Source organism: Trachurus japonicus, chromosome 14 (genome assembly GCF_045865225.1).
Source record: "Trachurus japonicus isolate A0001 chromosome 14, Traja_1.0".
Lineage (NCBI taxonomy): Eukaryota > Metazoa > Chordata > Actinopteri > Carangiformes > Carangidae > Trachurus > Trachurus japonicus.
This window is the reverse complement of record NC_140920.1, coordinates 24,105,106-24,126,940: the sequence shown is the minus strand read 5'-3', so window position 1 is coordinate 24,126,940 and position 21,835 is coordinate 24,105,106. Positions and strand designations below refer to the sequence as shown.

The window sequence follows — 21,835 nt, the reverse complement described above, 5'->3', positions numbered from 1 at the left end:
TTCTTTTTTTCTGTTTGTTTGCTCCCACAGTTTCATCCTAAGCACACGATATTGAATCATCTGATGTAATCTGAACTCAAATGAGTCAAACCTCTGCGTCTTGTTATTTAGCCTTGAATAACAGACCATGTTATACTGTAAGCAATGCATACTTTTTACCTCTGATGCAAATGATGCGCTTTGCACCAGAGGTTTTCACCGCAAAAGCTGCAGCACTAAAGCTATGACTCACTCTGTCTCCGTGTGCGGCTTCCTGTGAAGATAAGTCATCCTGTTCTCTGTCTCACAGTCTCGGCCCCACTCTTTAACCTCAGTCGACAGTCTACTGTTTCTGTCTTTGCAGAATCCCTCAATGGATTCGGCCTGATTGATCGTAATGAGTTTGGGGAGCTCAAACATGGCTGGAACTGCACTAGGAGCGGCCTTCTCTTTCCTCCTCTATGCCTCTGTTCTACAAGGTAATCATGGACCGCATGTGCCGTTGCTCATATGATATAGCAGCAAAGATGTGGATGGGTTTGAAATGTGTATTGGCTGCTGGTGTGACAAACTGTCTCAGTATAATGCTACGATTTTTATCAGCCCTCCATCCCAGTGGATTTCAGTCTGTGTTATCAACTTCAAAGTGTAAGTGATTTTGTCTCCTTTTCTTGCTTCCAATACTGTATCTGATGTGCTCAACAGGGCTCCCAAATATTGAGGGACACCATTCTGAAACGACAGAGGCAAAGGTGGGCCAGAACGTCACATTATCCTGTATTATGGACAACAATCCTGATCTCAAGATTGCCAATATTGAATGGCGTAAAAAAGACACAAAGCTGGCTCTGTTCAACCCGATTTATGGAGCCTATCTATTTTGGACTAATGTCACCATAGAGGCTGTGTACATTAAAGAAAAAGACTTGATGGGCAGTTATCTACACCTTCCTACCATAAATGAATGGGACAGTGGCACCTATATCTGTGATATTGCAACCTTTCCCAATGGCTCCATCAGGAGAGAGACGGAGCTGAAGATCAAAGGTACGTGAAGTTCATGTAAAGTCACTCCAAAACCTTGACCAGCCTCTGCTGCACCTGTCAGGATTTCATATTTGGAGAGACATGTACAGCAAATATCTAATTGTCCACTGCATATATTTCACATTACTAGTGATTGCATCAGGGCATTGGTCCCCTCCCAATCACAGCAGTTATTTACTTCTGAGCATATGTATGTAATAATTGCGGGAACACATCACAGAGCTTTGTGTTTGTCATGAAACATTTATGTCCCTCTTTCCTCTGTTTGGCCTATTTCTTCCTTTTCTTCTCCTCATCAGTCGTGTTGTTGTACGCTGACGCAGGCTAAAATAGACCCTCACCTTCCTTTCAGCCGAGGGGGGTGCTGTTATCATAATAGGGGGCAGAGGACGGAAATAACAGGTGTTGTTTTATGTCAGCAGTCTTTAACGAGGATCACCCTCTGGATTCATGTTGCAGCAAATGTTTTGCATAAGCGGGAATTCATATTGATCTCATATTTTCTCTCTGTCAGATGTGGTTAACCTAACATGCAGCGAGGACAGAGCTGTCGACGTCCACAGCGGAGAAAACGTGAGAATTAACTGCACGGCCTCATCTAATGCTGAGTACAGGTGGACCAAGGTAATGCAAAAACAGAGAAACAGTTCACCAGCTGGGCTCTGCCAGTCCTGTGAATTCAATTTCAATTATTTTATTTGCTTATTTAATTATACATCCAGCAAGCACCAAGATGATTTGATTACCTCTGACATCAGAACCTATCCTATTCAGTGTGTTAGAGAAGTGTACTGTACATGCCACATAATCTTGTTTTGCCCCAGAACAAGACGCTGGTGTCAGAGAATGAATCTCTGGAGCTGCGGCGGGTGACCGACGCTCAAGCCGGGGTTTACACATTGACTGTCAACACAGGAAGCCAGAGTCTGAGCAGAGAGTTTATCATCACAGTGCTAACAGCAACCACAAGCTCACAGACAGGTGAGCACCTCCATTTCCTCGTCGCCATGTCTCTCTTTGTGTCGTACTCAATTTCAGCATTTCCTCAGGGCTGGATTAACAATCTAGCAGAGGGTCCCAAGAGACTGAATGACTTAATAAACTGCACTAGACCAGAGAGCTCATACTTGACTTTTGTCATTATACTGTAGCTCACTCAATTTTAATTTTTAATTAGCTGAAAGGAAAAGGGAGAGATTCAAAGGATTTTTGAATCTGCCAGCCAGGTTATGAAAAAAGGCACTATAGTAACTGTGAATAAATTGGGGACTACAACACTTTAAAAAAAAAAAAACTCAATTATTTGCTGTGAATCAGTCGCACCATGGGATTTGGATGAACACTGAGGCAAGATAAGCGTAAATGACAAAACAACCAAACTGCACAGCATGTGATGCGTCCCCACTGCTGAGCTGATAGAGCCTGGTAAAGTGTTGTGAATGGGCCGCACGAAAGTAGGAAAACAGTCCCCGGCTGTCTGCGCTCACATCCTCATTTTCACACTGACATCTTCATTTCATGTCTCATGAGCATTTCGATATGTAACTAAAGGAAGAAAAAAAAAAAGACGCAAGCCACATACACACACACACACACACACACACACAGACATCAGAAGTCACTTCCTGTTCTTCCTCTCTAACTGCTCTCAAACCACAAGAGCAAACAGCCTCAGCTGAATGTCAGCAGCGGTGTCTCTGAAGCATCACACAGGGTGAGAGCACAATCTGTTGGACAAATCGGAGAAGTGCAGCTTTAATGAAAGGTTGGAAACAAAACAGAGAAGCTATTTCACACTGGCACAATGTCGTCTTTGCGGCCATATTTTCAGGGGATGTCAGCTGGTATTAATGAAGGATCTGCACAGGTGTATGAATGAGTGAGCACATAGCAGGATGCACAATGAACTAACCATTTCATCAAACCTTACTGTTGGATTTTCTAATCACACCCACACCTTTATCTCAGGAATCTGTATCCTTGACTTCACAATCCAGGGTCTTTTTTTTTCTTTTTTTGTGCCTATTTTCATTTATTGATTATGCACAGAGTTCTCACAAAAACCAACCTGGCCCATGTTTTAATGATGCATCACTGTGCACTGGGTGTTTTTGAAATTTTGCAGTGCATTACTGAGGGCCATCAAAGGAATAGTTTAACATTTTGGGAAATGAAAGTGAAAAGAGAAAAAAAAAAGACAACTCATTATATCACAGGAGGTTAGACTGACTTTTAGCTAGGAGCGGTTTCCAGGCCACCAGCAGGAAGTTCCAGCTCATAACACAACATAACACAAAGTCAACACACAGTGGCGACCTCAAAATTTGCTGGAGGGCAGACCAGATGAGGTTCAAATAACTCTCTTTGTGCTAAACTAAGCTGAGCTAAGCTAAGGTAACCAGCCGGTGGCTCAAGCTACTTTTTTACAGTAGAGATTTTCTCATTTAACACCTGGCAAGAAAGTAATTAAGTGCATTTACCTACACGTCCAACTATGCTATTAACTTTTTCATTAATTAAATACTGTAATGCTGCTAACCAGAAGCTGACAAACATATTTTATTTGATGAATAGGCTGCAGTTTGTTTGTTTTCCATCTCAGGTGTTTCTTTTCTAACGAGTGACCCCCTTGACCTCTGAGAAATTATGTTGTTTTTTTCTCCTGCATTGACAACATGAAGTTCAGTACAGTGCCCTGTTAATGCATATTTGCTATGGACTCTCTCTGTTTTTGATGCCTTCAGATCTCACAACAGTGTCATCACTGCCTTATGTAACTGAAGAGGGTCTGACGACGCCTGCAGAGAGCAGCTCCACCACATCATCAACCACCGGGCTTTCAAGTAGTGACAGCTCTGTAACTTGGACCATGAGTACTGCTAGCGACGCAACAGATGAAAATCCAAGACTAAGCAATGTTACGATCGCAGCAGGAGAGAATATCACTTCTTTCACACATGATAAACATGTCAGTACCACATCATCACCCCCCGCAACGCCCACACACACTGACCCCCTTCATCAAGTCAACTCCACTACCTTAAATTACAATTATACAGTGTTCAGATCAACACAGGAAACGACCACAGATGAAGTGAAGAATAAATCCACGCCACACAGGCCTACAATTGGTCCGGCAGACATTTTCTCAAACAGGACGGAGGAGCCCAGCACCACGAGAAACATTACACAAAACTATGCAGCACCCGGTGCAGGTAATGATCAATATGAGCACCACGTTAAAATAAGATGATTTATATATGGTTTTGTAAATTAGGTAGTTAACACTTTATGAAGCATAAATAAACAATTATAAAGAAGTTATAACTCATTTATCACACACTGAAACCTAAATCGTTTATAAGGGCATTCTTATTGTAAAGTGACAGTGTGATTTAGCTCCTTTATTTCCAAAAAGAACAGGAAAATGCAGCATTTCAAGGATTAAATCTGTCACCATTATCTGCCCTGCCACTCCAAAAAAAGAGAAAGGAAAAAGAAATGTGATAGTCCAATTTAAGAGCAGGAGAAAAATCTTTTTCATGTTATCAGCACTAGGTTATACTATGCTTTACTGATCTGTCTCTGGCTGAGAACCTGTATCTACATTCCTTTGTTGCCTGAAAATGGCTTTTTACTGATGCTCTCTGATTGTTTGGGATGTGTCATTTGCTCCCAGGTCACCGGTACCAGATTGCATTTGTGGCTCTTGTTTAAGACAATATCGTGAATAGTTTAAAAGCAGCATATAACTACAAACAATAAATGCTCAACTGGCAAAGCTCATTTCAAACTACAAATGATTAGCCACAGTTTATTTGCCCTCACCATCTGCATCTTCATGGGCATATAGAATCTTTACAGATTCCAGTTTTCCCAGCCTCGGGCTACTTGCCCTTTTGAGATAGAAACCTCATTAAAAGGAGGGGGGTGTCAGCTCCCGGGGTTGGAGTGCGACCAGCTCAAGGGGAGAACTGCAAAACACACTTTCTGCCTCAAGGCAAAATTTTCACATTGTAGCTTTGCATTTTTTTTTTAAATCAATATTCATTGCAGTCTGCCAGGTCTCACCAGAGAAAGCTGATCAATATCTTAGGAACACATCTGTAGCAGTTGCTGTCCTCCAAAATGACACTTTTCCTCCCTCTGAACCTGCTTCTTAAGATACCAAACGGAGTCACTTGGCTGTGTTAATCATCGTTCCAATACTGCTATTGATCGTCGTGGCTGGCCTTCTCTACAGGAGACATCTTATAAAACAGAGGTAAAACTTTGCACTGCACCCACTCAGGGTCATGCACCAGCTGACCCTGAAACAGAGGAAAAATATCAATATCCAACTTATTTTCTGATAGATGCACATGACCTATAGCATCTTCATGCTTCCTGGGTGTAGCAAAGTCTCTGGCAATGCCTCAAGTCAATATCTGTCTTCTCTCTGTGTCTCTCTCTCTTTTTTCTGTAGGATGGATCTTCCGCCTTCGTTCAAACCTCCCCCTCCTCCAGTCAAGTACACAGCTGCAAGACAGCCTTACCCCACTTCAAGGTGTAACTCAGTAGTATATGACGGATATATTCATTGATATACAACAGGTGGATGACTTACATGCATGTATTGTTTGGATATCATATCGGCTGCATCTCCTTGGTTACGTGCAGAAGTTGGTGTATTACTTTCAGTTGTGGTCACTTTCAGGCAGTGCGAGAGCCAGGTGTATCTTGGTTAAGTGGGGACGTTTCTATGCTAGCTACTGTGTAAAGCACTTTTGTGGTTTTCTCTTATTCTTACAGATGTGAATATTTTATGATTTTTTTTTATAAATGCGAAAATAAAGTTCTTTAAACTCACCCTTGCGTTTCTGATATTTGACAATAAAACTTGGTTTCATTTGACTCTGATTAACTGAACTATTAAACTGCATTTCCTTAATGCAGACATTAAGAACTGATATCACAGGTATTACATCTGATGAAGCCGTACACAAGCATTTTATTTGCACACAAGCAAAACTGCAAAAACCTGTACAGCTGATCCACCCCATGTTTTTAAAGGGCCTGCTGCTTCTGCTGACATGTTGGTTTTCACCTGAACTGATAGGGATTTCCTGTCGAGAAGCCCAGTGACTTCCTCTACAGTAGCTGTTGAGACACTGATGTCACAAATTGACAAAAGGCTTTATATCAAAGGCTACTGTTGTCCACAGGTACCACAGGGTGACAGCTGAGTTTACAAAGAGGGGCTGAAACCACAAACCACATGGCGAAATGGCTAGCGAAATACACACGTACACACACACACACACACACACACACATACTGTACACATATTTTGGGTATTGGAAATGATAACAATACCATTTTTTTGTTGTTGTTGTTTTTTAACAGTTTCTGCTTTTATTTTTATTTTCTGCTTCTGTGAAAATAAATTCTTCTGAAAATTTGCTTTGAAAATACATTTAATTTGCAGTTTCTCAGTAAACTGAGACACATGTACTGTATATACACACAAACACAGACACTGGTGCATGTAGCTGTACCAAGAAACCTTTTATAACTGCACATTTTTTTCTGATTTTCCAACCACAGTAGCAAAACCACAGTGTGCTGTGTGCGAGATAAAATTCTCAATGTATGTACATAGCTATGACGTTTGTGCACACAGACAGTTCATGTATCAAAGTCTTATTGTACTGTACCTAAACCAAATCCATTTGTGAAAATTCCCAGTTAACATTTGAAAGTTTTAAAACTGCTTGGAAATGAATGAATGGGAATTTTCTGTGCTGACATTTTAAACTTTTCTTGTTTACATTAAAACCAAGAATCCTAATATCAATTCACCATCTTTAGGTTGCACCACGGTGACCTATTTGAAACAGTTTTGTACCTCACAATGGTACTGGGACTGGGTGCGTCAGAATGAGGTTACATAGTTTCCTGTTTGTAACTGAAGAGCAGCCAGTTTTCAAAGTGCCTGCGATAAGGGAGAGGTAACTACAGCGAGGTAAAAATAGACTACAGTGGAGCACACCTCACTGACTAAACACAGTGATGCCCTGTAGCCTGAGAGCAGTCGTGTCAGAGAGACAACCCGTTTTGTTCAAGACGGCTGGAATATGACAAAAGGTAGGATCAGAGGAACTTCTGAAATCATATATAGATTTTTAAACTTAAATCTTTATATTTCTTCCACATACACATCCGTATAATTATCGTCTGTATCACTATCATTCTACAAAAACAGAGAAAGCTCAATCATTTCCAAAGCACATGTCACAATAATGGCAGAACAAAGGGTGGAAGTGAAGAGTGGAGGGTTAAAACAAGGAAAACAATGATGAAGATGACAATCATAACTTAGGTTATTTTGTAATTTATTACTGTTTATTGTAGTTTAGCGTCCATTTACAACCTTGTTTCGTTTGTGTCGCAACGCATACATTCATCATGTGCAGCACGTTTGATTTCCTGAACACCAGATTATTTGTTTTGCTTGAAGAGAGTTGAGCAAACAATCACACTACTGCAGGAAGAGTGAATTTACTGTGAAATTTGTCAGTTTCCTTTCATTTAAATAATGGCTCTTTACAGGTAAAACTGTGACTCATGGCCTTGATTTTATTTTTGAGAAACATACTATACAGTAGATGTTCTATATTCAGTAGCACAAGGTTTATACACACAAGTATTAAATACAATAAAAAACAGTTTAACATTTCTATCAGTGTAACATTTCTCTTTTGTTTTTTCTCAGATCCTACCAAAGGTAAGGGACAAGGATAGTGTGGTATTGCTGCTTTTCACTGGTGCTGATGATTTTTTGGTGTTAATGGTCAGTTTGAATTTCTCTTTTTAGATTGTAAGGCTGAAATCGTGGGTCTGGTGCTCTTACTTCTGGCCCTAATGATGTCAGTGTGTCTCAATCTGGTCTTATGTGTCAGACGAAGATCATATTTCTGCAACGGTATTATTATATATTACGTTTTTTTGCCATATTGTTTTGCTTGGCAACACTCAGACACACGGACTTACTCAGAATCAATAAATGTGTTGTTCATACAGGCAAAGGCAATTGCTGTTACCCACATGGTCATGTGGGACAAGGGTATGCTATTTCTTTATTATTTTTTAATGAGGAATAAACATGTACACATCGGCCAGTTATTATTCATCCCAAAGCTTTTGATGTGTAATAAGTAATGACAGGTATTCCAGTAGTTTAATTTCATTCCCTATCGACAAATAACATCTTCCTGACGAAATAAATTGTGAAAATGTTCCACCATATTTTGTTGAAGCCCATCAACGGATGAAGGCCATTACTTTCATGACCTCAACCATCGTGAGCAGCAGGAAAATCCCCACAATGATCATGAGCAACAGGAAAATCCAATCTACGGCAACATCTGCGCAGACAGAAGAGGTGAGTACAGGCCTGCCATTTCAATTTAAGAAAAAAATACAGTAAGTAACAATGACTCACTGTATTTTCCTTGGCATGTCAGTGTATTACTCAGTCAATTACAAAATGATTTTTGTATATACTGCATTATTTGTTAATACAATTCAAACTAGATGAACACACAGTACAACAGTTACATCAGTGTCATTTACAGGAGATGCAAAATTACAACTACAGCATGTGAAGTGTAAAAAAATAAGCGATGATGTCAATATTGGTAGATTGTTGTTGCAAATGCCATGTGGCCAAGTTTTAGAAACATTTAAAGTACTGTCTGATTACTGTCTGATACTGTCTGACTGTCTGAAAATTCATTGCATGCAGATTGCGCGTAAATCCGTACTTAAAACATAAATAAAAACATTTTTTATAACAAAAGTTCATAGATTTAATTTTTGCTCTCCGTCTAAATGAATTCCAATACATTCTTCATTCAACTTAAGACAAGTAGAGCTCTTTATTGTAATTATTGCCATATCATTTATATATTAATAGAGATGAAATAACACAGTATGCACATGCCATACAAACTACACTGTTATAACTCATATTTCACTTTATAATATTATATTATAAAGATTTTAACAGCTAATTAGTTATAATAAAATTAGTTAATACTAATAATAAACAAACATAACATCGATAAAATGTTGAAATTGTAACACTGTATTTGCTTGTGATACACACGTAGACAATGAGGATTTTGTATCACAAATAGTCCAGCTGTTTGTTGAAATGTATTCAGTGGTAGTGTTTGAAATGTGAATTATTTTCTTTTGTCATTAATGTGATTTACAAGTGCTCAGTCTGTAGACTGTAAATGTGTCAAATCATGTGCTTTACCTCAGACTCAGTCACTGGAGAGGTTTGCTATGAGATGATGACCATGCATCGTTTGAAGGTAATCGCTATGATTTCATAGAAATATTGCAATTTCTCAAAGTTTTGTTCCCGTAAATATAGTTCATACATAATTCCCTCATATTTTTCTATAGGCTACTGTATGTGATGTTATAGCAAAGTGTAATTTTATGTTACATTTGATAGCACATGTCGTTGCTGACAGCATTACGGCAGAGTGGAAAATTGTGCTAGAGTGTCCTCTGCTTCTGTGGCGCAACTTCAATTCTGCTCCAGCGCAATGTCTTTATAAATATTCATAGAATGTATATTTGTACATGTTTTCCCCTGTATTAATTATATAATTAATCCTGATTGTTAAAGGTCAACATTTTGAACATGCAGAAGGAAATGTAGTGAATCATGTTGTGTAAAGGTAACGAGCAGAAATTAGTTTGCAGGTTACTTATAATATGTAATCTCATGCAAAACAAAGTGTGTGGTTCATGTTTTCATTTTATTATATCTGCTGAGTTTGATTTCTACTGAAACTAAACACACAATTGCATGTAGCCTATTTTGTGTAGAAATACATTAAAGATATGCTGAGAGGTTTGCTTTCAAAACGGAAAGCAGCAAACACTACAGACAATTTGTGGTCAGTGACACTGAACCAGTGAATACAACAAGTACAACATGTTCTAAAAATAACAGTGACTTTGAGAAATATCACACTACATTTATGAGCCTCCGCGCGCACCGTAGAATTCTTCGACCGGCGCAAGACAGACTCATGTTTTCATTCATCAAGAATTAAAGTCAGAGGTTCAAAGAGGTTCAGTTACCGTCGTAGTTCCGACCATAAACAGCGATTCGGCTGCGTTATTCTCATAACTCACTGCGAAACGCTGGTCGGCTCGCCAAGCATTTCCGCCACCACTAATAATAACAAAATAACGACAGAGACAAAACGATATATTTATCGAAAATGGAGCGTAACGGAGATTCATCCACATTAACGTGAGACTTTTTTATAACCAAATAGAAACTCCTCGTTGTCCCTTTAAATGTTAAAAACATAAAAATATTGAACAATACTGTATATTTTACCAACCTTTTCTTGTCTCTGTTGTCTGTTTCCAGCCTTCAGAGCCTGACCTCAATTACGCTTCCCTGGATCTGAAGTTGGCAAAGAAACGCAAGAAGCATCGTCACCTGAAAGACCAGACTCAGGGGCGAGGCCACCGTCAGGATCAGCTGCCAGTTCAACTCACCCCTCCCATGAATTCTTTCCTGGGGATGGAAGGAGACATGGATCCTCACCTTCCTTCCAAAGATACCAGCATCATGGTCTCCCACAGCAGCATCTACCTGAACAGTCAACAGATAGCCCAGGAGACAGAGATGGAGAGGGAGAGGGGGATAAGCATGGAGAGGGAGGATGTGGGAGCATGGGAGGGGGAGGGAATGAGGGAGGACGAGGGAGCTAGAGAATGGGAAGGAGAGCTAAACGGTGAAGAAAGAGAGGATAGACAAGGTGTTGGTAATGGGACTGCGTGTGCACAGCTTTCAGAGCTACAGGCTCCTCAGAGCGCTGCTGATCAATAGGCAAACTTCACTTTCAAACTTGCTGTTTCAAACTGCTGAGATCTTGATTCTGGGTCACCTGGAAATGCAAATAAAGAGATAATATCTTTTGAAAAAAAATGTGATCTTCAGTATTCGCACAGTTGAGCAATTTCCACTTGAACTAGATGTTGAGGACATGAAGAGAAAAGGAAATGTGTATGACATTTAGAGGTCAAGGGCCACGTGGAAATTTTTTGTTGTTGCACAAGACAAGGAAAGCGTTACGACTCGTCAAAAGACAAGGAAGATTTTGATGTCTCAGAGACAGATGAGAGAAAAAAACACACAAAGACATTTGTTTTCGATGCTGTAAAGGGAGTGACCAAGCTCTGAGACTATTTTTCTTTATGTTGCCCTAGCACACATGACTCTGCTTCTAATTTATGTTATGACTCAAACTGAAATTAATATGAAGGTAAAACTAAAAAGGCAAGACCAGTGAAGGGAAATTTGATGTTTACAATCTCACTTTATTTTCCATGTGGGTATGTTATAACTGTCACCCTAAAAGGATTTTCCACTTGAAACTTGTGATAATGGTGATTCCCTTTATGACCTGTGTTGAATTTAATGTGTCAACTGTTAAATGACTATGCCCTTCTGTAATCTCTACTCTGCAATGATAATTTACTGCCCTGCTGTCTGCTGGGGATGGAGCTGTGAGGTGAACTCAGCAGGTCCGAGGCCCACAGCACACTAACCGTTTTTTGACAGTTTTTCAATAGATAACTGTGGCCTACTTCCCCTCTATGGATTAATTTTCGGCCTCAGGACCTTTGGAACTAACCGCTACAGACACAAAGGGAAGCCACACACACACACAAACACACAACAGGGCACTATTAGTAACTGTCAATACATGTGATGTGCAGAAGCAAGCCTCCGCCTCTGTGTGACATTTTACACTGTACACAAATCAGCTGTATTGCACGGGATGTTTCCTTGATAGCTTTGGGTGACATAATAAAAATGAAGATAAAAATGAAGGATTTGTATCCTGCTCAAACAGTGCTGACAAATGGCAGATGGCTGAATGATGAAAGACAAAGACAAATCACTTTCATTTCTTTCCTTCGTTACACAGACATACAGAGAGTTAAACAGAGCTGATACTGAAGTGACAGAGCAGATTCATTCTTTTCACGACGGTCTTATAACAATAGTGCAGGGCTCATGTGAACACTGAAACTCATATTTCAAACTGGAATTATTCGTATTTATACTCTATCTCACACTTATACTTATACACCATTTGTTGACCCAAAGCTAATCTAAATCTGTTTAATCTAACATTACCTCCCTGTAATTTCACTAACTCAGACTGTTATGGACTTGTATTATCTGCACATTCTGTTGGGAATAAATTGTTATTGTTTTTGTTTTTTTAAAACAGAACAAGAACTATACATTTTGGTCTCACATCTCTTAGGCCGCAACTGTGACTACTCCAAATAACTAATTTCCTGTTCCAGACAATGATAAATCACTTTTATAACATCATGAGACACCACTACATTGTTTCATCAATAGAGACTTAGTGTGAGGTGCTGTCTTGCATATGATATGAGGATTTTTTTAAAGGTAGTGACGTTCAGCCAGGTTGCTGAGAAACAGCACATATGAACAACTGTACAGTGTGCTTGTGTTGTTTAACTCATTTGATGATTGAATCAAATCTCCACTGTTAATTTTTAACATCAACACACACATCAACACATTCATGTTCCGTGCACCAGGGAGAACACACCGGGAGACCCGGTTCAGGATTGAGCAACTGTTGGATTCATGGTCACTCGTCCCATTGAATTTAGTTCATTCTTTATTTTAGCAGCTAATTGTCATGTTAGTGAGGGCACCACGTCAGAACCTTCAAGAATCATGATGGATAAAAAACCTGCAAAGAAACTTTGGACTTGTCCTTTTGAAGCTCTTAGGTAAGTGAGAAACTCCTGTTGTTGAGCCCCTTTTCTCATGCAGACATTTTATTTTTTTTTAAAAGACAAGAATTCACAATTAACTGTTTTTCCAATCTAATTTACTGAGAGCTGCAGCAGCTCTAGTTAGTAGACCAATAGGAAAAAAAGGACAAGGGTCTCAGAGATGGCTGAACCTTGTGGCAGAAATAAAGAAGGTATCGTGACCAGAAGGAAGAGGAAAGTGGTGGACGACGGAGCGGGGCCATCACATCAGAAGGAGCAGATGCCAAAATTCGACCACCTCAATTCAGCCACATCCACCGTCACCAGTAGCAAACCTTGGCTTACCACCGTTACCTCTAATATCGAAAGTGAACTGAGATGTAGGAAGTCACTGAAGTGAGATGTAAAACAAGAATTTACACAGGAGGGGTTCACATTAGAGTTTGAATAACTGCTCACAATTGTATTAAAACAAAATATGTGTTTCTGTTCAGCTCAATGTAAGAGAAGCAGCTTGGAGAAGGAGGGTGTGGGTGTGTGTTTGCTGGCTACCGCATAGCTGATACTGTAAGTTACCAGTAAGTGATACATTCTCATATCAACACTTATACAGACACACATAGCCTACAACATAGTCAGGAAGTGCTAATCAAAGCTCTAACTTGTGTTGTAGGTGGCTATCAAACACATACCAAAGGGACAAGGTGTTTTGCAGGCAGACAGTGAGTAAACAAAAGCACATGTTCACTGAATGTACCGTGAATGAATTACACTCACCCAAGGAACATCTCCTTCAACCTCTTTGGCAGTGGCAGTAGTTGAAGCTCTGAGAGTCCAGCATGATCAGTGGGGATGTTCAGGTCCGCGTACCTACTGGACTGGTACGACCTGGGCCGGGAGCTGATTCTGGTTCTGGAAAGACCAGTCTCCTGTAAGGACCTGTTCACGTTCATGGAGTAATGGAGGCCCTCTACCAGAGGAGGAGGTAAAGGTAAGCTACTGGGGTTTTGTGATGCCAAAAAGTGATAGCTCTCCAAAAACCAATTTCCGTCTGCGGGAGTGCACACAGTCTGTTAAAGCTGGAAAGCGTAGTTTTGGCTCTACAGTTGCTTTCATTAGGATCAAACAGCAAATCGAATAACTGTTTGTCAGAGCTAATAGCGATGGTATGTACTGTATTAAATGGTAACGCCCATTTTAACAGATTTTGCAGCCATACATGTGTGTTGGCTGTTTATGATGTAATCAAGCATTATATGAACGTGATTATTGTCAATAATGTTACTTTTATGTGCAATGTCCAATATGGTTGTTAGATAGATAGACTGTAATTAACATGATTTATATCTGGCGTGTGTGTGTGTAACAAAGACATTTGGCACAGAAAGGGTTTTTCTGCCTCAAAATGGCTTTACTGTATGTCACTCACAGAGTTACATTTAGAAGATTTGACCTCAACCAGTACTTTGAAAAATGAGTAAAGGGCCATTGCAATGCAAAATTTGATGTCTTACATAACCTGCCAAAAATTAATTCCAGCTCCTGGTGTTACAGTGAAAGGGGTTTCCTGCCTCAAAATAACTTTATGTCACTAACCAGAGCTATATTTAGAAGATAAAACCTTAACCAATCATTTTTACCGCTTGTAAAAATGAGTAAAGGGCCATTGCAATGTATAATTTGGAGGGTTTTTTTCTTGCCAAAAATTGATTCCAGCTCCTGGTGTTACATTGAAAGGGTTTCTGCCTCAAAATGATTTTATGTCACTCACTAGACTCACATTTAGAAGATTTGTCCTCAAGTCCAGTCCCTTTTACCACTTGGAAATTGAGTAAAAGAACTTATAACAGTCTTACACTTGCCAAAAATCGCAGTTCCTAATGTTGCAGTGAAAATGGTTGCTTGCCTCAAAATGACTTTATGTCACTAGACTCACATTTAGAAGATTTGTCCTCAACCAGTCCCTTTTACCATTTGGAAATTGAGTAAAAGAACTTATAACAGTCTTACACTTGCCAAAAATCGCAGTTCCTAATGTTGCAGTGAAAATGGTTGCTTGCCTCAAAATGACTTTATGTCACTAGACTCACATTTAGAAGATTTGTCCTCAACCAGTCCCTTTTACCATTTGGGAAATTAGTAAAGGGCCATTGCAACACATACTGTATATTGCAGTCTTACACTTGCCAAAAAATTGACTCCAGCCCCTGATGAAAGTGAAAGGGATTTTCTGCCTCAAAATGAATTTACATGTAGGCTATGTCCCTCACCATACTTACATTTAGAAGATTTGTCCTCAACCAGTCATTTTTAGGGGCATCATGTGGTGCAGTGGGTAGAGCAGGTGCCCCATATGCAGAGGCTACAGTCCTCACTGCAGTCAGTCCTGGTTTGAATCCTGCATCCGGTGGCCCTTTACTGCCTGTCATTCCCCCTCTCTCTGTCTCCCCATTTCCCGTCGCTCTCAACTGTACTGTCAAATAATTTCCCTATAACCTTGACAGTCTCAGCTTGGAGGACTTGAAGTGAGCCAGAGGGAGTTGGCAAAGTTTCCTGTTTTCAATGTGTTTGTTTGAGCTTTAAACATCAGTAAACCCTAAAGATCAATAAACTGACACAACAAAATTGAATGGTAACAATGAAGCTGTTATGACCCTGTCTCTTTGAATTTTCTTAAAGACTGAAGCAGCAATAACTGAGGATCAAGTTGTTTTTGTTCTGTCACTGTAATAGAATCGTTGTCTATGTGTTTACAGTATGTGTCAAACTAACAGATAAAACTGTTATATCTGTTTGGTTGTCAGCCTACTGTCTTCTTGTTTTAAGAGAGAACAACACATGGTTTACAAAAAAAGAAAACTCTGTTCGTGGCTGATTAAGATTAATTCCATCTGCACAATGAAATGAAACAATGAATAGTAGACTAAATCAATTTCTATTCCTACATGTGACTGAACATGTAATCAAAGACGATAGAGTATCTTTGATGTGATTTGCATGGTGAAGAAAAGGGTATTTGTGCCTTTAAGGCTCTGCATCATCACCAAATGACCAATGATAGAGGGTGCTGAGTTACTTAGCAACAGGTCTCATACAAACAACTTTGAAAAACACTACTAGGCCACTTGTTTCTGGACAGTTGTTTTCATTAGTGTAGGTGTTCTGTCATGGCTGAAATCATGATGTGTGAACCACTCGAACTTTATAATCTACTCAACCAGCACAGGTGTGTGTCAAGGCTGGCAGAGATCAACTACCTGTGTTTGATCGGTAAGAGCTCTATAGTCATTGCAGGCTGTCAGTGCTGGGGTGGCTTGATTTTTCTGATTCAGTTGAGTCTGGCTTTAGCTATAACTTACTTGCACGTGATGTTCTTTTTTCTCTCTCTTTTTTTTTAGATGCTCGTGAAACCCAAGATTACAACACGAGTCACATCATAACAGCTAAACATGTCAAAACGGTATGAATATTATAATAAGTTTGGGAGTGAAGTCTTTATTCTAGCCTACAATAAAGGCCGGACATGTAACTATGCCCTTAAAATACTGGTTGCTATGTTCTCATATCAATAGTAGTATAAACAAACACTGAAAAAGAGATCATCCAAATCAGTAACTCTGTATATCATGGTTGAAATGACTGAAATGAATGAATCTGTTTTATTGCAGCAGATTTTGTAGATTTGATTATTCTGAAGGAGATGAAAAGTAATTCTTGACCGCTTAATATTATGTGCATACAGCCTAGAGGAAAAACCATTCCTCTATTCAAACCAACCCATTCTACTGCTTGTAAAACAGGTTGTGTTACACTGTAAGTAGCTGGTAATAACTGAAAATATGATAGTACCAACTATTGTGTTTATTACTCATATATTATACAATATCAAGACATTTTTTGAAAACAAAAACAAACAAAAAACCACCATGAGTGGACATAGGATTTGGAAATGCCATCCTGAGAAAACAGCTCACATGATGCTTCCTTACCCATTAAGCATAAGGAGAGCTACAGGTGGCATCTCTGAAGTCCTGAAACCTTAAAACATCTGAGGCCCCAGTTTGTAGATAACGTTCCACAACCCACCTCGCAGGGCAGCTGGGAAAATGGAAATTGGTTCTGAGATGTACGATGAGCTTTGGAATGAGGGGGTGGGTAGGATCAAAGACTGCTCCATTAATGCTAGACTTCAGCTGGTGCAGTTTAAGGTCATGCACCGCATTCATATTTCAAAGAGCAGAGTTAGAGGTATCGCTGACCCTCATCTTTTCTGGGATTGCCCTGAAGAAAAAAATATTTAAAATGGAAATATTTAATTTATTTAGCATAGTTAGAAGTAAATTGTGCATGTGCTTTTTTGAGTAATGTCTAATTTGGTTGTAGCTTAAGGTTTTTGTGTGAGTGGAAATCTACCTCCACTCCATGCTTTTAGAAGTACATCAGACTGTAATTCTGTTAAGATGTAAGGTAATTTATTAATTTTATGAAAAGCAAATGGACTTTGCTGCAGTTAAGTAATGCACCCACTGAGAGTGGCTACCTGAACTATACCTTTTAAATCATACTCACTCCCCGGGCTTTTGGTGCAAAGTTAAAGCAATGCAAAGACAAGCCTTGCATAACAGCTGAGATTCTTAGTTCACTAATCCTCCCCAGGATTATTTTGTGCTTCAGAAATCAAAACCTTCTGGGTGACGACTCTTTGCAGGATTCAGAGGGCAAGTTCCTGCTGCCAGTGGCTGTGGAGGTTGACAGCATGCAGCATGTGGTGGTCTATGACAGCAACAGCAGCTGTTTGCAGGAACAAGGTAGGCTACAGTGTTAATACTGAAGATAAGGTTGATTTACCAGCACATTGATGGATAGCATAATGGTTTATATTTTTCCTGTATTTCCTACTATTCACCTGGAAAGTTCATAGTTACAGCTACACCGATGTTTATTGTTTGGCTTCTGTCTGTGGTTGCAGGCAGAGCAGTTGAATGTGCACAAGCCCTGGCCAAAGTTAGCCTGTATCCAGTCCAGATAGTGAAAGGAGGCTTTCAGAGGTTCTCAGCTCTGTACCCTTTCCTAAGGACCGAGAAAATCATGTACACCATCACAGTAAGACAAACACACCTGCAGCATCACACATTCATAATTAAACCTGTGAGGCTTCATGTCAATCATCCATTTCCTTCATATTCTAGCCTCACTTACATGAAATTGATTTCCATCCTTAAAATGTCGTGTGATTCAAACTCCTGCTGGTAAATACAGTTTAATGAATCTCTGTGGTGTCCTATAGGAGCTGGAAAACCTGAAGTCCTATCCAGTGGAGATCATAGCAGGACTGCTATATATGAGTGAGCAGCAGAAACAAGACATGGACTCCAGTATCCTCAGAGACCTGAAGATCAGTGCCATCGTCAGCATCTCACAGAGCGACACTCTGGAGTAAGTCAGGACTGAACATTTAAAGCATGATGGAGAAACTTCTGGGTGTCATGTGGCTTTGCTGTCGGGTTGGTTCTGAAGTTTCTTTGAATTTGTTTAGATCTAGATCCTTCAAGGGGAACCAGGCCATGCTTAACATCCCTGTGGCTGACTCAGCAGACTCTGATTTATATTCAAGTTTTGAAAGGATTTGTAATTTTATCGGTAAGTCATATTTATTATAGCAACTGTGTAGCTATAAACACTAAGTACTGTAAACTGATTTAAATCCTCACAAATGTTTGTAATGCCATAATCCACAAGAACTGTAAAACTGTCATCAGTCTTTCTGCACATCTATGTTAGCTGCAGTTATCAAGAATATAAACATAAATATAAAATGCAGTGTGGTAGGTCTCTGCTCTATCTTCTGTTTTCAGTGTCACACACCAGCCTGGGCTCTCGTGTCCTGATAGTTTCCAGACGGGGCAGAAGCCGCTGCAGTGCTGTAACCATTGCCTTTCTCATGCACCAACACAAATACACACTGGAGGTAAGTAGGTTCATTCACTTGAGTTCAGTGTGCATAATAAAGTGGCACTATGTGCCTTACACTATGATCTCTAGAGGATTATAAGTAAGCATGCAGTCTGCTGCTTGACATTGTCAACTCAAGATGATGATTTGTTTCCAAAGCAGAATAAGAGCTGGAAATGAGATTTTGTATCCCTGGACGTGCAGCTGTAGAGTATCTTGTCTGAACAGAAATATATAAAAAAGACAATTTGTGGGTTTTTAATGGGATTTATGTGTTGGATCTGTTTTTGTCAAACTGTGTATCCATCCACCCAGCACTTGTGTGCACTGTGCTCAGCCAAAGCACACTTTAGGTGTGGTAAGTGTAGGTATAAGTCTGTAGTGCTACCAAAACCTGGCAACCTGTGATGCTGCACACTGTCACTGTGTCCAACAGCTGCTCACCTAGAAACAGTGACAGCAACAAACAAGAAGAAACACCATTTGTTATTTTCTGACTTATGGTAACAGAGCAGATATAGTGTGTTGATGAAAATGAATCAGAGCTTTTTGAGCAGTTTTGGATTTTGGATTGAGCTAGTTGGTCCCCCTGCTTCCAGTCTGTACGCTAAAATAGACTAACTACATAATGACTGCAGGTGGGGGAAATAAGCTTCTTCTTTTTTAAAGATTGATACCACTCTCATCTAAAGCTCAGGCAACTGTGTCTCTCTCTCTGTTAAAATGAGATATATTAGCAGTTATCTTATTTGCTTTAGGCTTTTATGATGAAAAATATATACAACTTTAACTCTCTTCCCACTTGGGTGATGTGAGGTCTCACATTTAGAGTAGTACATAACACTGTTGGTTTGACTCTTTTCAGCAGGCCTGGAGGTACATGCTCAAATGCAAACCCACCATGAGGCCAAACACAGGGTTTCTACAGCAGCTGTCTGAATGGGAGCTTCACACCGTGGGAACAAAAGTCACTGATATCTCTGGCCATGATTTTTAGCAACTAGTCCCCTATTCAATAAAGACAACTGGTTTCAATTGTATTACATCATCATCCATTATTGAACGTCAAATTCAGATAACTTTATTTGTTCTTCAGGAACTTACTTTGTGGAAAAGCATCAGTGTATGTAAAATACAACTACAACCCAACAACAACAGTTAGTACACACATAGTAGAGGGCTATATCCTCCTTTAATAGCAGTCAGTGAGGCTAGAAATACAACAAATTAAATAAAGTATCCAGCAAAATAAAAGGTCAAAGTTTTTGACATGAGTAGATCACCTATCCAAAAGTCTGAATAATACCTAGTGGAATTAAGATTAAAGCAGAAGTAAGTGATATATTTGTGTTAAAGCAGAAGTAAGTGATATATTTGTGTTAATATAAGTCTTAAATAGTTATATCTTCCGACAGCAATCACTTACATAGAGTGTTTGGACTGAAACACGGGTCTGTCAGTCACTCTGCTCTGCTCTGAGCCGAAGAGAAAACATTTATCGTATCCTACAGTTTTTATCCAATGAGGAGAGAGAACGGCATGCAGGGCTGTGTGTGCAGCCAAGGGACGCCGTGAATGTGGCGACGTAGGGACGAGGACTGTTATGGTGCGTTCAAGGAAACTCGTATTTTTCCGACCGTGAAGTGGTACCAGTTCGATCTGGTACGAGTTCACCGGTCGGAAGTTACGAGTGGCCGTTATAGTGACTTTCACCGGTAAAACAGGTCGGAAAAACACGAGTGGGTTGCCTGGAACGCTACAAAGTCGTAAGTTGTGACTTGAAGCTGTAATTTACGATTTCAAAAGCCTGCCTGGAACGCAGCATTAGCGAAAACGACCGGACCACTTACTTCTGCTTTAACTGAATTAATTTCAAGGTCAGTATGCAGCCTTGTTACATCTTTGATATTGTTTAGATTTTTTGCTAATATTTGATAATGCAGGCTGTGATTTACTGGGATATTGTGTATTGTACTGTATGAACTAGGTACCAATAGAATAACACTGATAATTGTGGTGAACCTAGGCATTTTAGAGGAAAACAGAAATAAAGACTGTAGAGGTATTTTGTTAGATACTGACAGCCTCCAGGGTACAATAACAGAACAATAGAATTGGAAATAGATTAATCTTGCTTATTCTATTCCCTATAAAGTAAAAGGGGGAGAACAGCTGTATTATGTGAAATACATATACCCAGGGGGCAAAGCAAAAAAACGGACACGGAGCGTTGTAAAAGGTTTGACACCAGAAATGATATCTAGGAACTTCAAGGATTAAAACCTGGGTGGACAACCCGGTCAACTAGCTGCTGGAAAGCTACAGGGGGCTAAAACCCCTTTCTGGGGTCATTTTGCTGGCGAAATGATGTAAATGCAAATATTTAGGTACTACAATGGCATAAATAGTCATACAACTATAAAATTTGGCAGAGAGTATCTTGACACATAGGGGGAGGCATGAAAAAAAGATTCTGGGGTTTGTTGCAACTCAATTTTAAGATATCTCCCTCAACATCCCAAAAAAGACAAAAAAAAGTACTGTTCGCCTGACAAATTCTCATGAAAATTATTATTTTTCAGCACTTTATGCAGAATATCTATGCTTAACATGTATATAGAAAATTTCCTTAATTCATAAGCTTCCATTTGAGTCCAAGATAGCCTTTCTATCTCCAAAGCCCCACTTGCTGTGGCCAACGGTCTTCTCTATCTATCTGTTCACTTTGGGGAGACCAGAAATAGAATGGTTTCTGATCATGCCAGTTAACATGTAGTTTTTCACAATAGGTGTTGCATTGTTTGGAGACAGCCTGTAGCTTTCCAGTAGCTAGTAGAAAGGCTATCTTGGACTCAAATGGAAGCTTATGAATTAAGGAAATTTTCTATATATATGTTAAGCATAGATATTCTCCATAAAGTGCTGAAAAATAATAATTTTCATGAGAATTTGTCAGGCGAACAGTACTTTTTTTGGTCTTTTTTGGGATGTTGGGGGTGATATCTTA

At 39.6% G+C, this 21,835-nt stretch overlaps 3 protein-coding genes across 4 annotated transcripts; all 3 read left to right on the top strand.

The window, feature by feature from the left end:
* The first annotated feature begins 254 nt into the window (after positions 1-254).
* LOC146974803 (uncharacterized) lies at positions 255-5,860 on the top strand. Its single transcript, XM_085798448.1, has 7 exons — positions 255-458; positions 685-1,026; positions 1,541-1,650; positions 1,851-2,007; positions 3,771-4,241; positions 5,191-5,290; positions 5,492-5,860. Exons 1-7 carry the CDS (start codon positions 377-379, stop codon positions 5,607-5,609), a joined length of 1,380 nt encoding a protein of 459 aa, XP_085654574.1. The 5' UTR covers positions 255-376; the 3' UTR covers positions 5,610-5,860.
* A 1,950-nt stretch (positions 5,861-7,810) lies between these two features.
* On the top strand, positions 7,811-11,932 carry LOC146974802 (uncharacterized). 2 transcript variants are annotated; one of them, XM_085796864.1, is made up of 5 exons: positions 7,811-7,990; positions 8,089-8,131; positions 8,325-8,449; positions 9,337-9,389; positions 10,472-11,932. In XM_085796864.1, exons 1-5 carry the CDS (start codon positions 7,930-7,932, stop codon positions 10,934-10,936), a joined length of 747 nt encoding a protein of 248 aa, XP_085652990.1. In that variant the 5' UTR covers positions 7,811-7,929; the 3' UTR covers positions 10,937-11,932. The 2 variants fall into 2 exon arrangements, with proteins under 2 accessions (XP_085652990.1, XP_085652991.1); XM_085796865.1 differs by having other exon boundaries at positions 9,352-9,389; positions 10,472-11,218.
* Positions 11,933-15,999: 4,067 nt separating this feature from the next.
* styxl1 (serine/threonine/tyrosine interacting-like 1) lies at positions 16,000-20,072 on the top strand. Its single transcript, XM_085796863.1, has 8 exons — positions 16,000-16,146; positions 16,275-16,336; positions 17,585-17,684; positions 17,846-17,979; positions 18,164-18,312; positions 18,413-18,516; positions 18,732-18,844; positions 19,694-20,072. The coding sequence occupies exons 1-8, from the start codon at positions 16,044-16,046 to the stop codon at positions 19,823-19,825; spliced, it is 897 nt and encodes a 298-aa protein (XP_085652989.1). The 5' UTR covers positions 16,000-16,043; the 3' UTR covers positions 19,826-20,072.
* The last annotated feature ends 1,763 nt before the right edge of the window (positions 20,073-21,835 follow it).

Coding starts and splice junctions, on each gene's coding strand:
- styxl1 (XM_085796863.1), top strand. CDS start 16,044: ATGGCTGAAATCATGATGTGTGAACCACTCGAACTTTATAATCTACTC. Junction 16,147..16,274: donor CAACTACCTGTGTTTGATCG/GTAAGAGCTCTA, acceptor CTTTTTTTTTAG/ATGCTCGTGAAACCCAAGAT. Junction 17,980..18,163: donor AAATCATGTACACCATCACA/GTAAGACAAACA, acceptor GGTGTCCTATAG/GAGCTGGAAAACCTGAAGTC.
- LOC146974803 (XM_085798448.1), top strand. CDS start 377: ATGAGTTTGGGGAGCTCAAACATGGCTGGAACTGCACTAGGAGCGGCC. Junction 459..684: donor CTATGCCTCTGTTCTACAAG/GTAATCATGGAC, acceptor TGTGCTCAACAG/GGCTCCCAAATATTGAGGGA. Junction 2,008..3,770: donor AACCACAAGCTCACAGACAG/GTGAGCACCTCC, acceptor TGATGCCTTCAG/ATCTCACAACAGTGTCATCA.
- LOC146974802 (XM_085796864.1), top strand. CDS start 7,930: ATGATGTCAGTGTGTCTCAATCTGGTCTTATGTGTCAGACGAAGATCA. Junction 7,991..8,088: donor AAGATCATATTTCTGCAACG/GTATTATTATAT, acceptor TTGTTCATACAG/GCAAAGGCAATTGCTGTTAC. Junction 8,450..9,336: donor CATCTGCGCAGACAGAAGAG/GTGAGTACAGGC, acceptor GCTTTACCTCAG/ACTCAGTCACTGGAGAGGTT.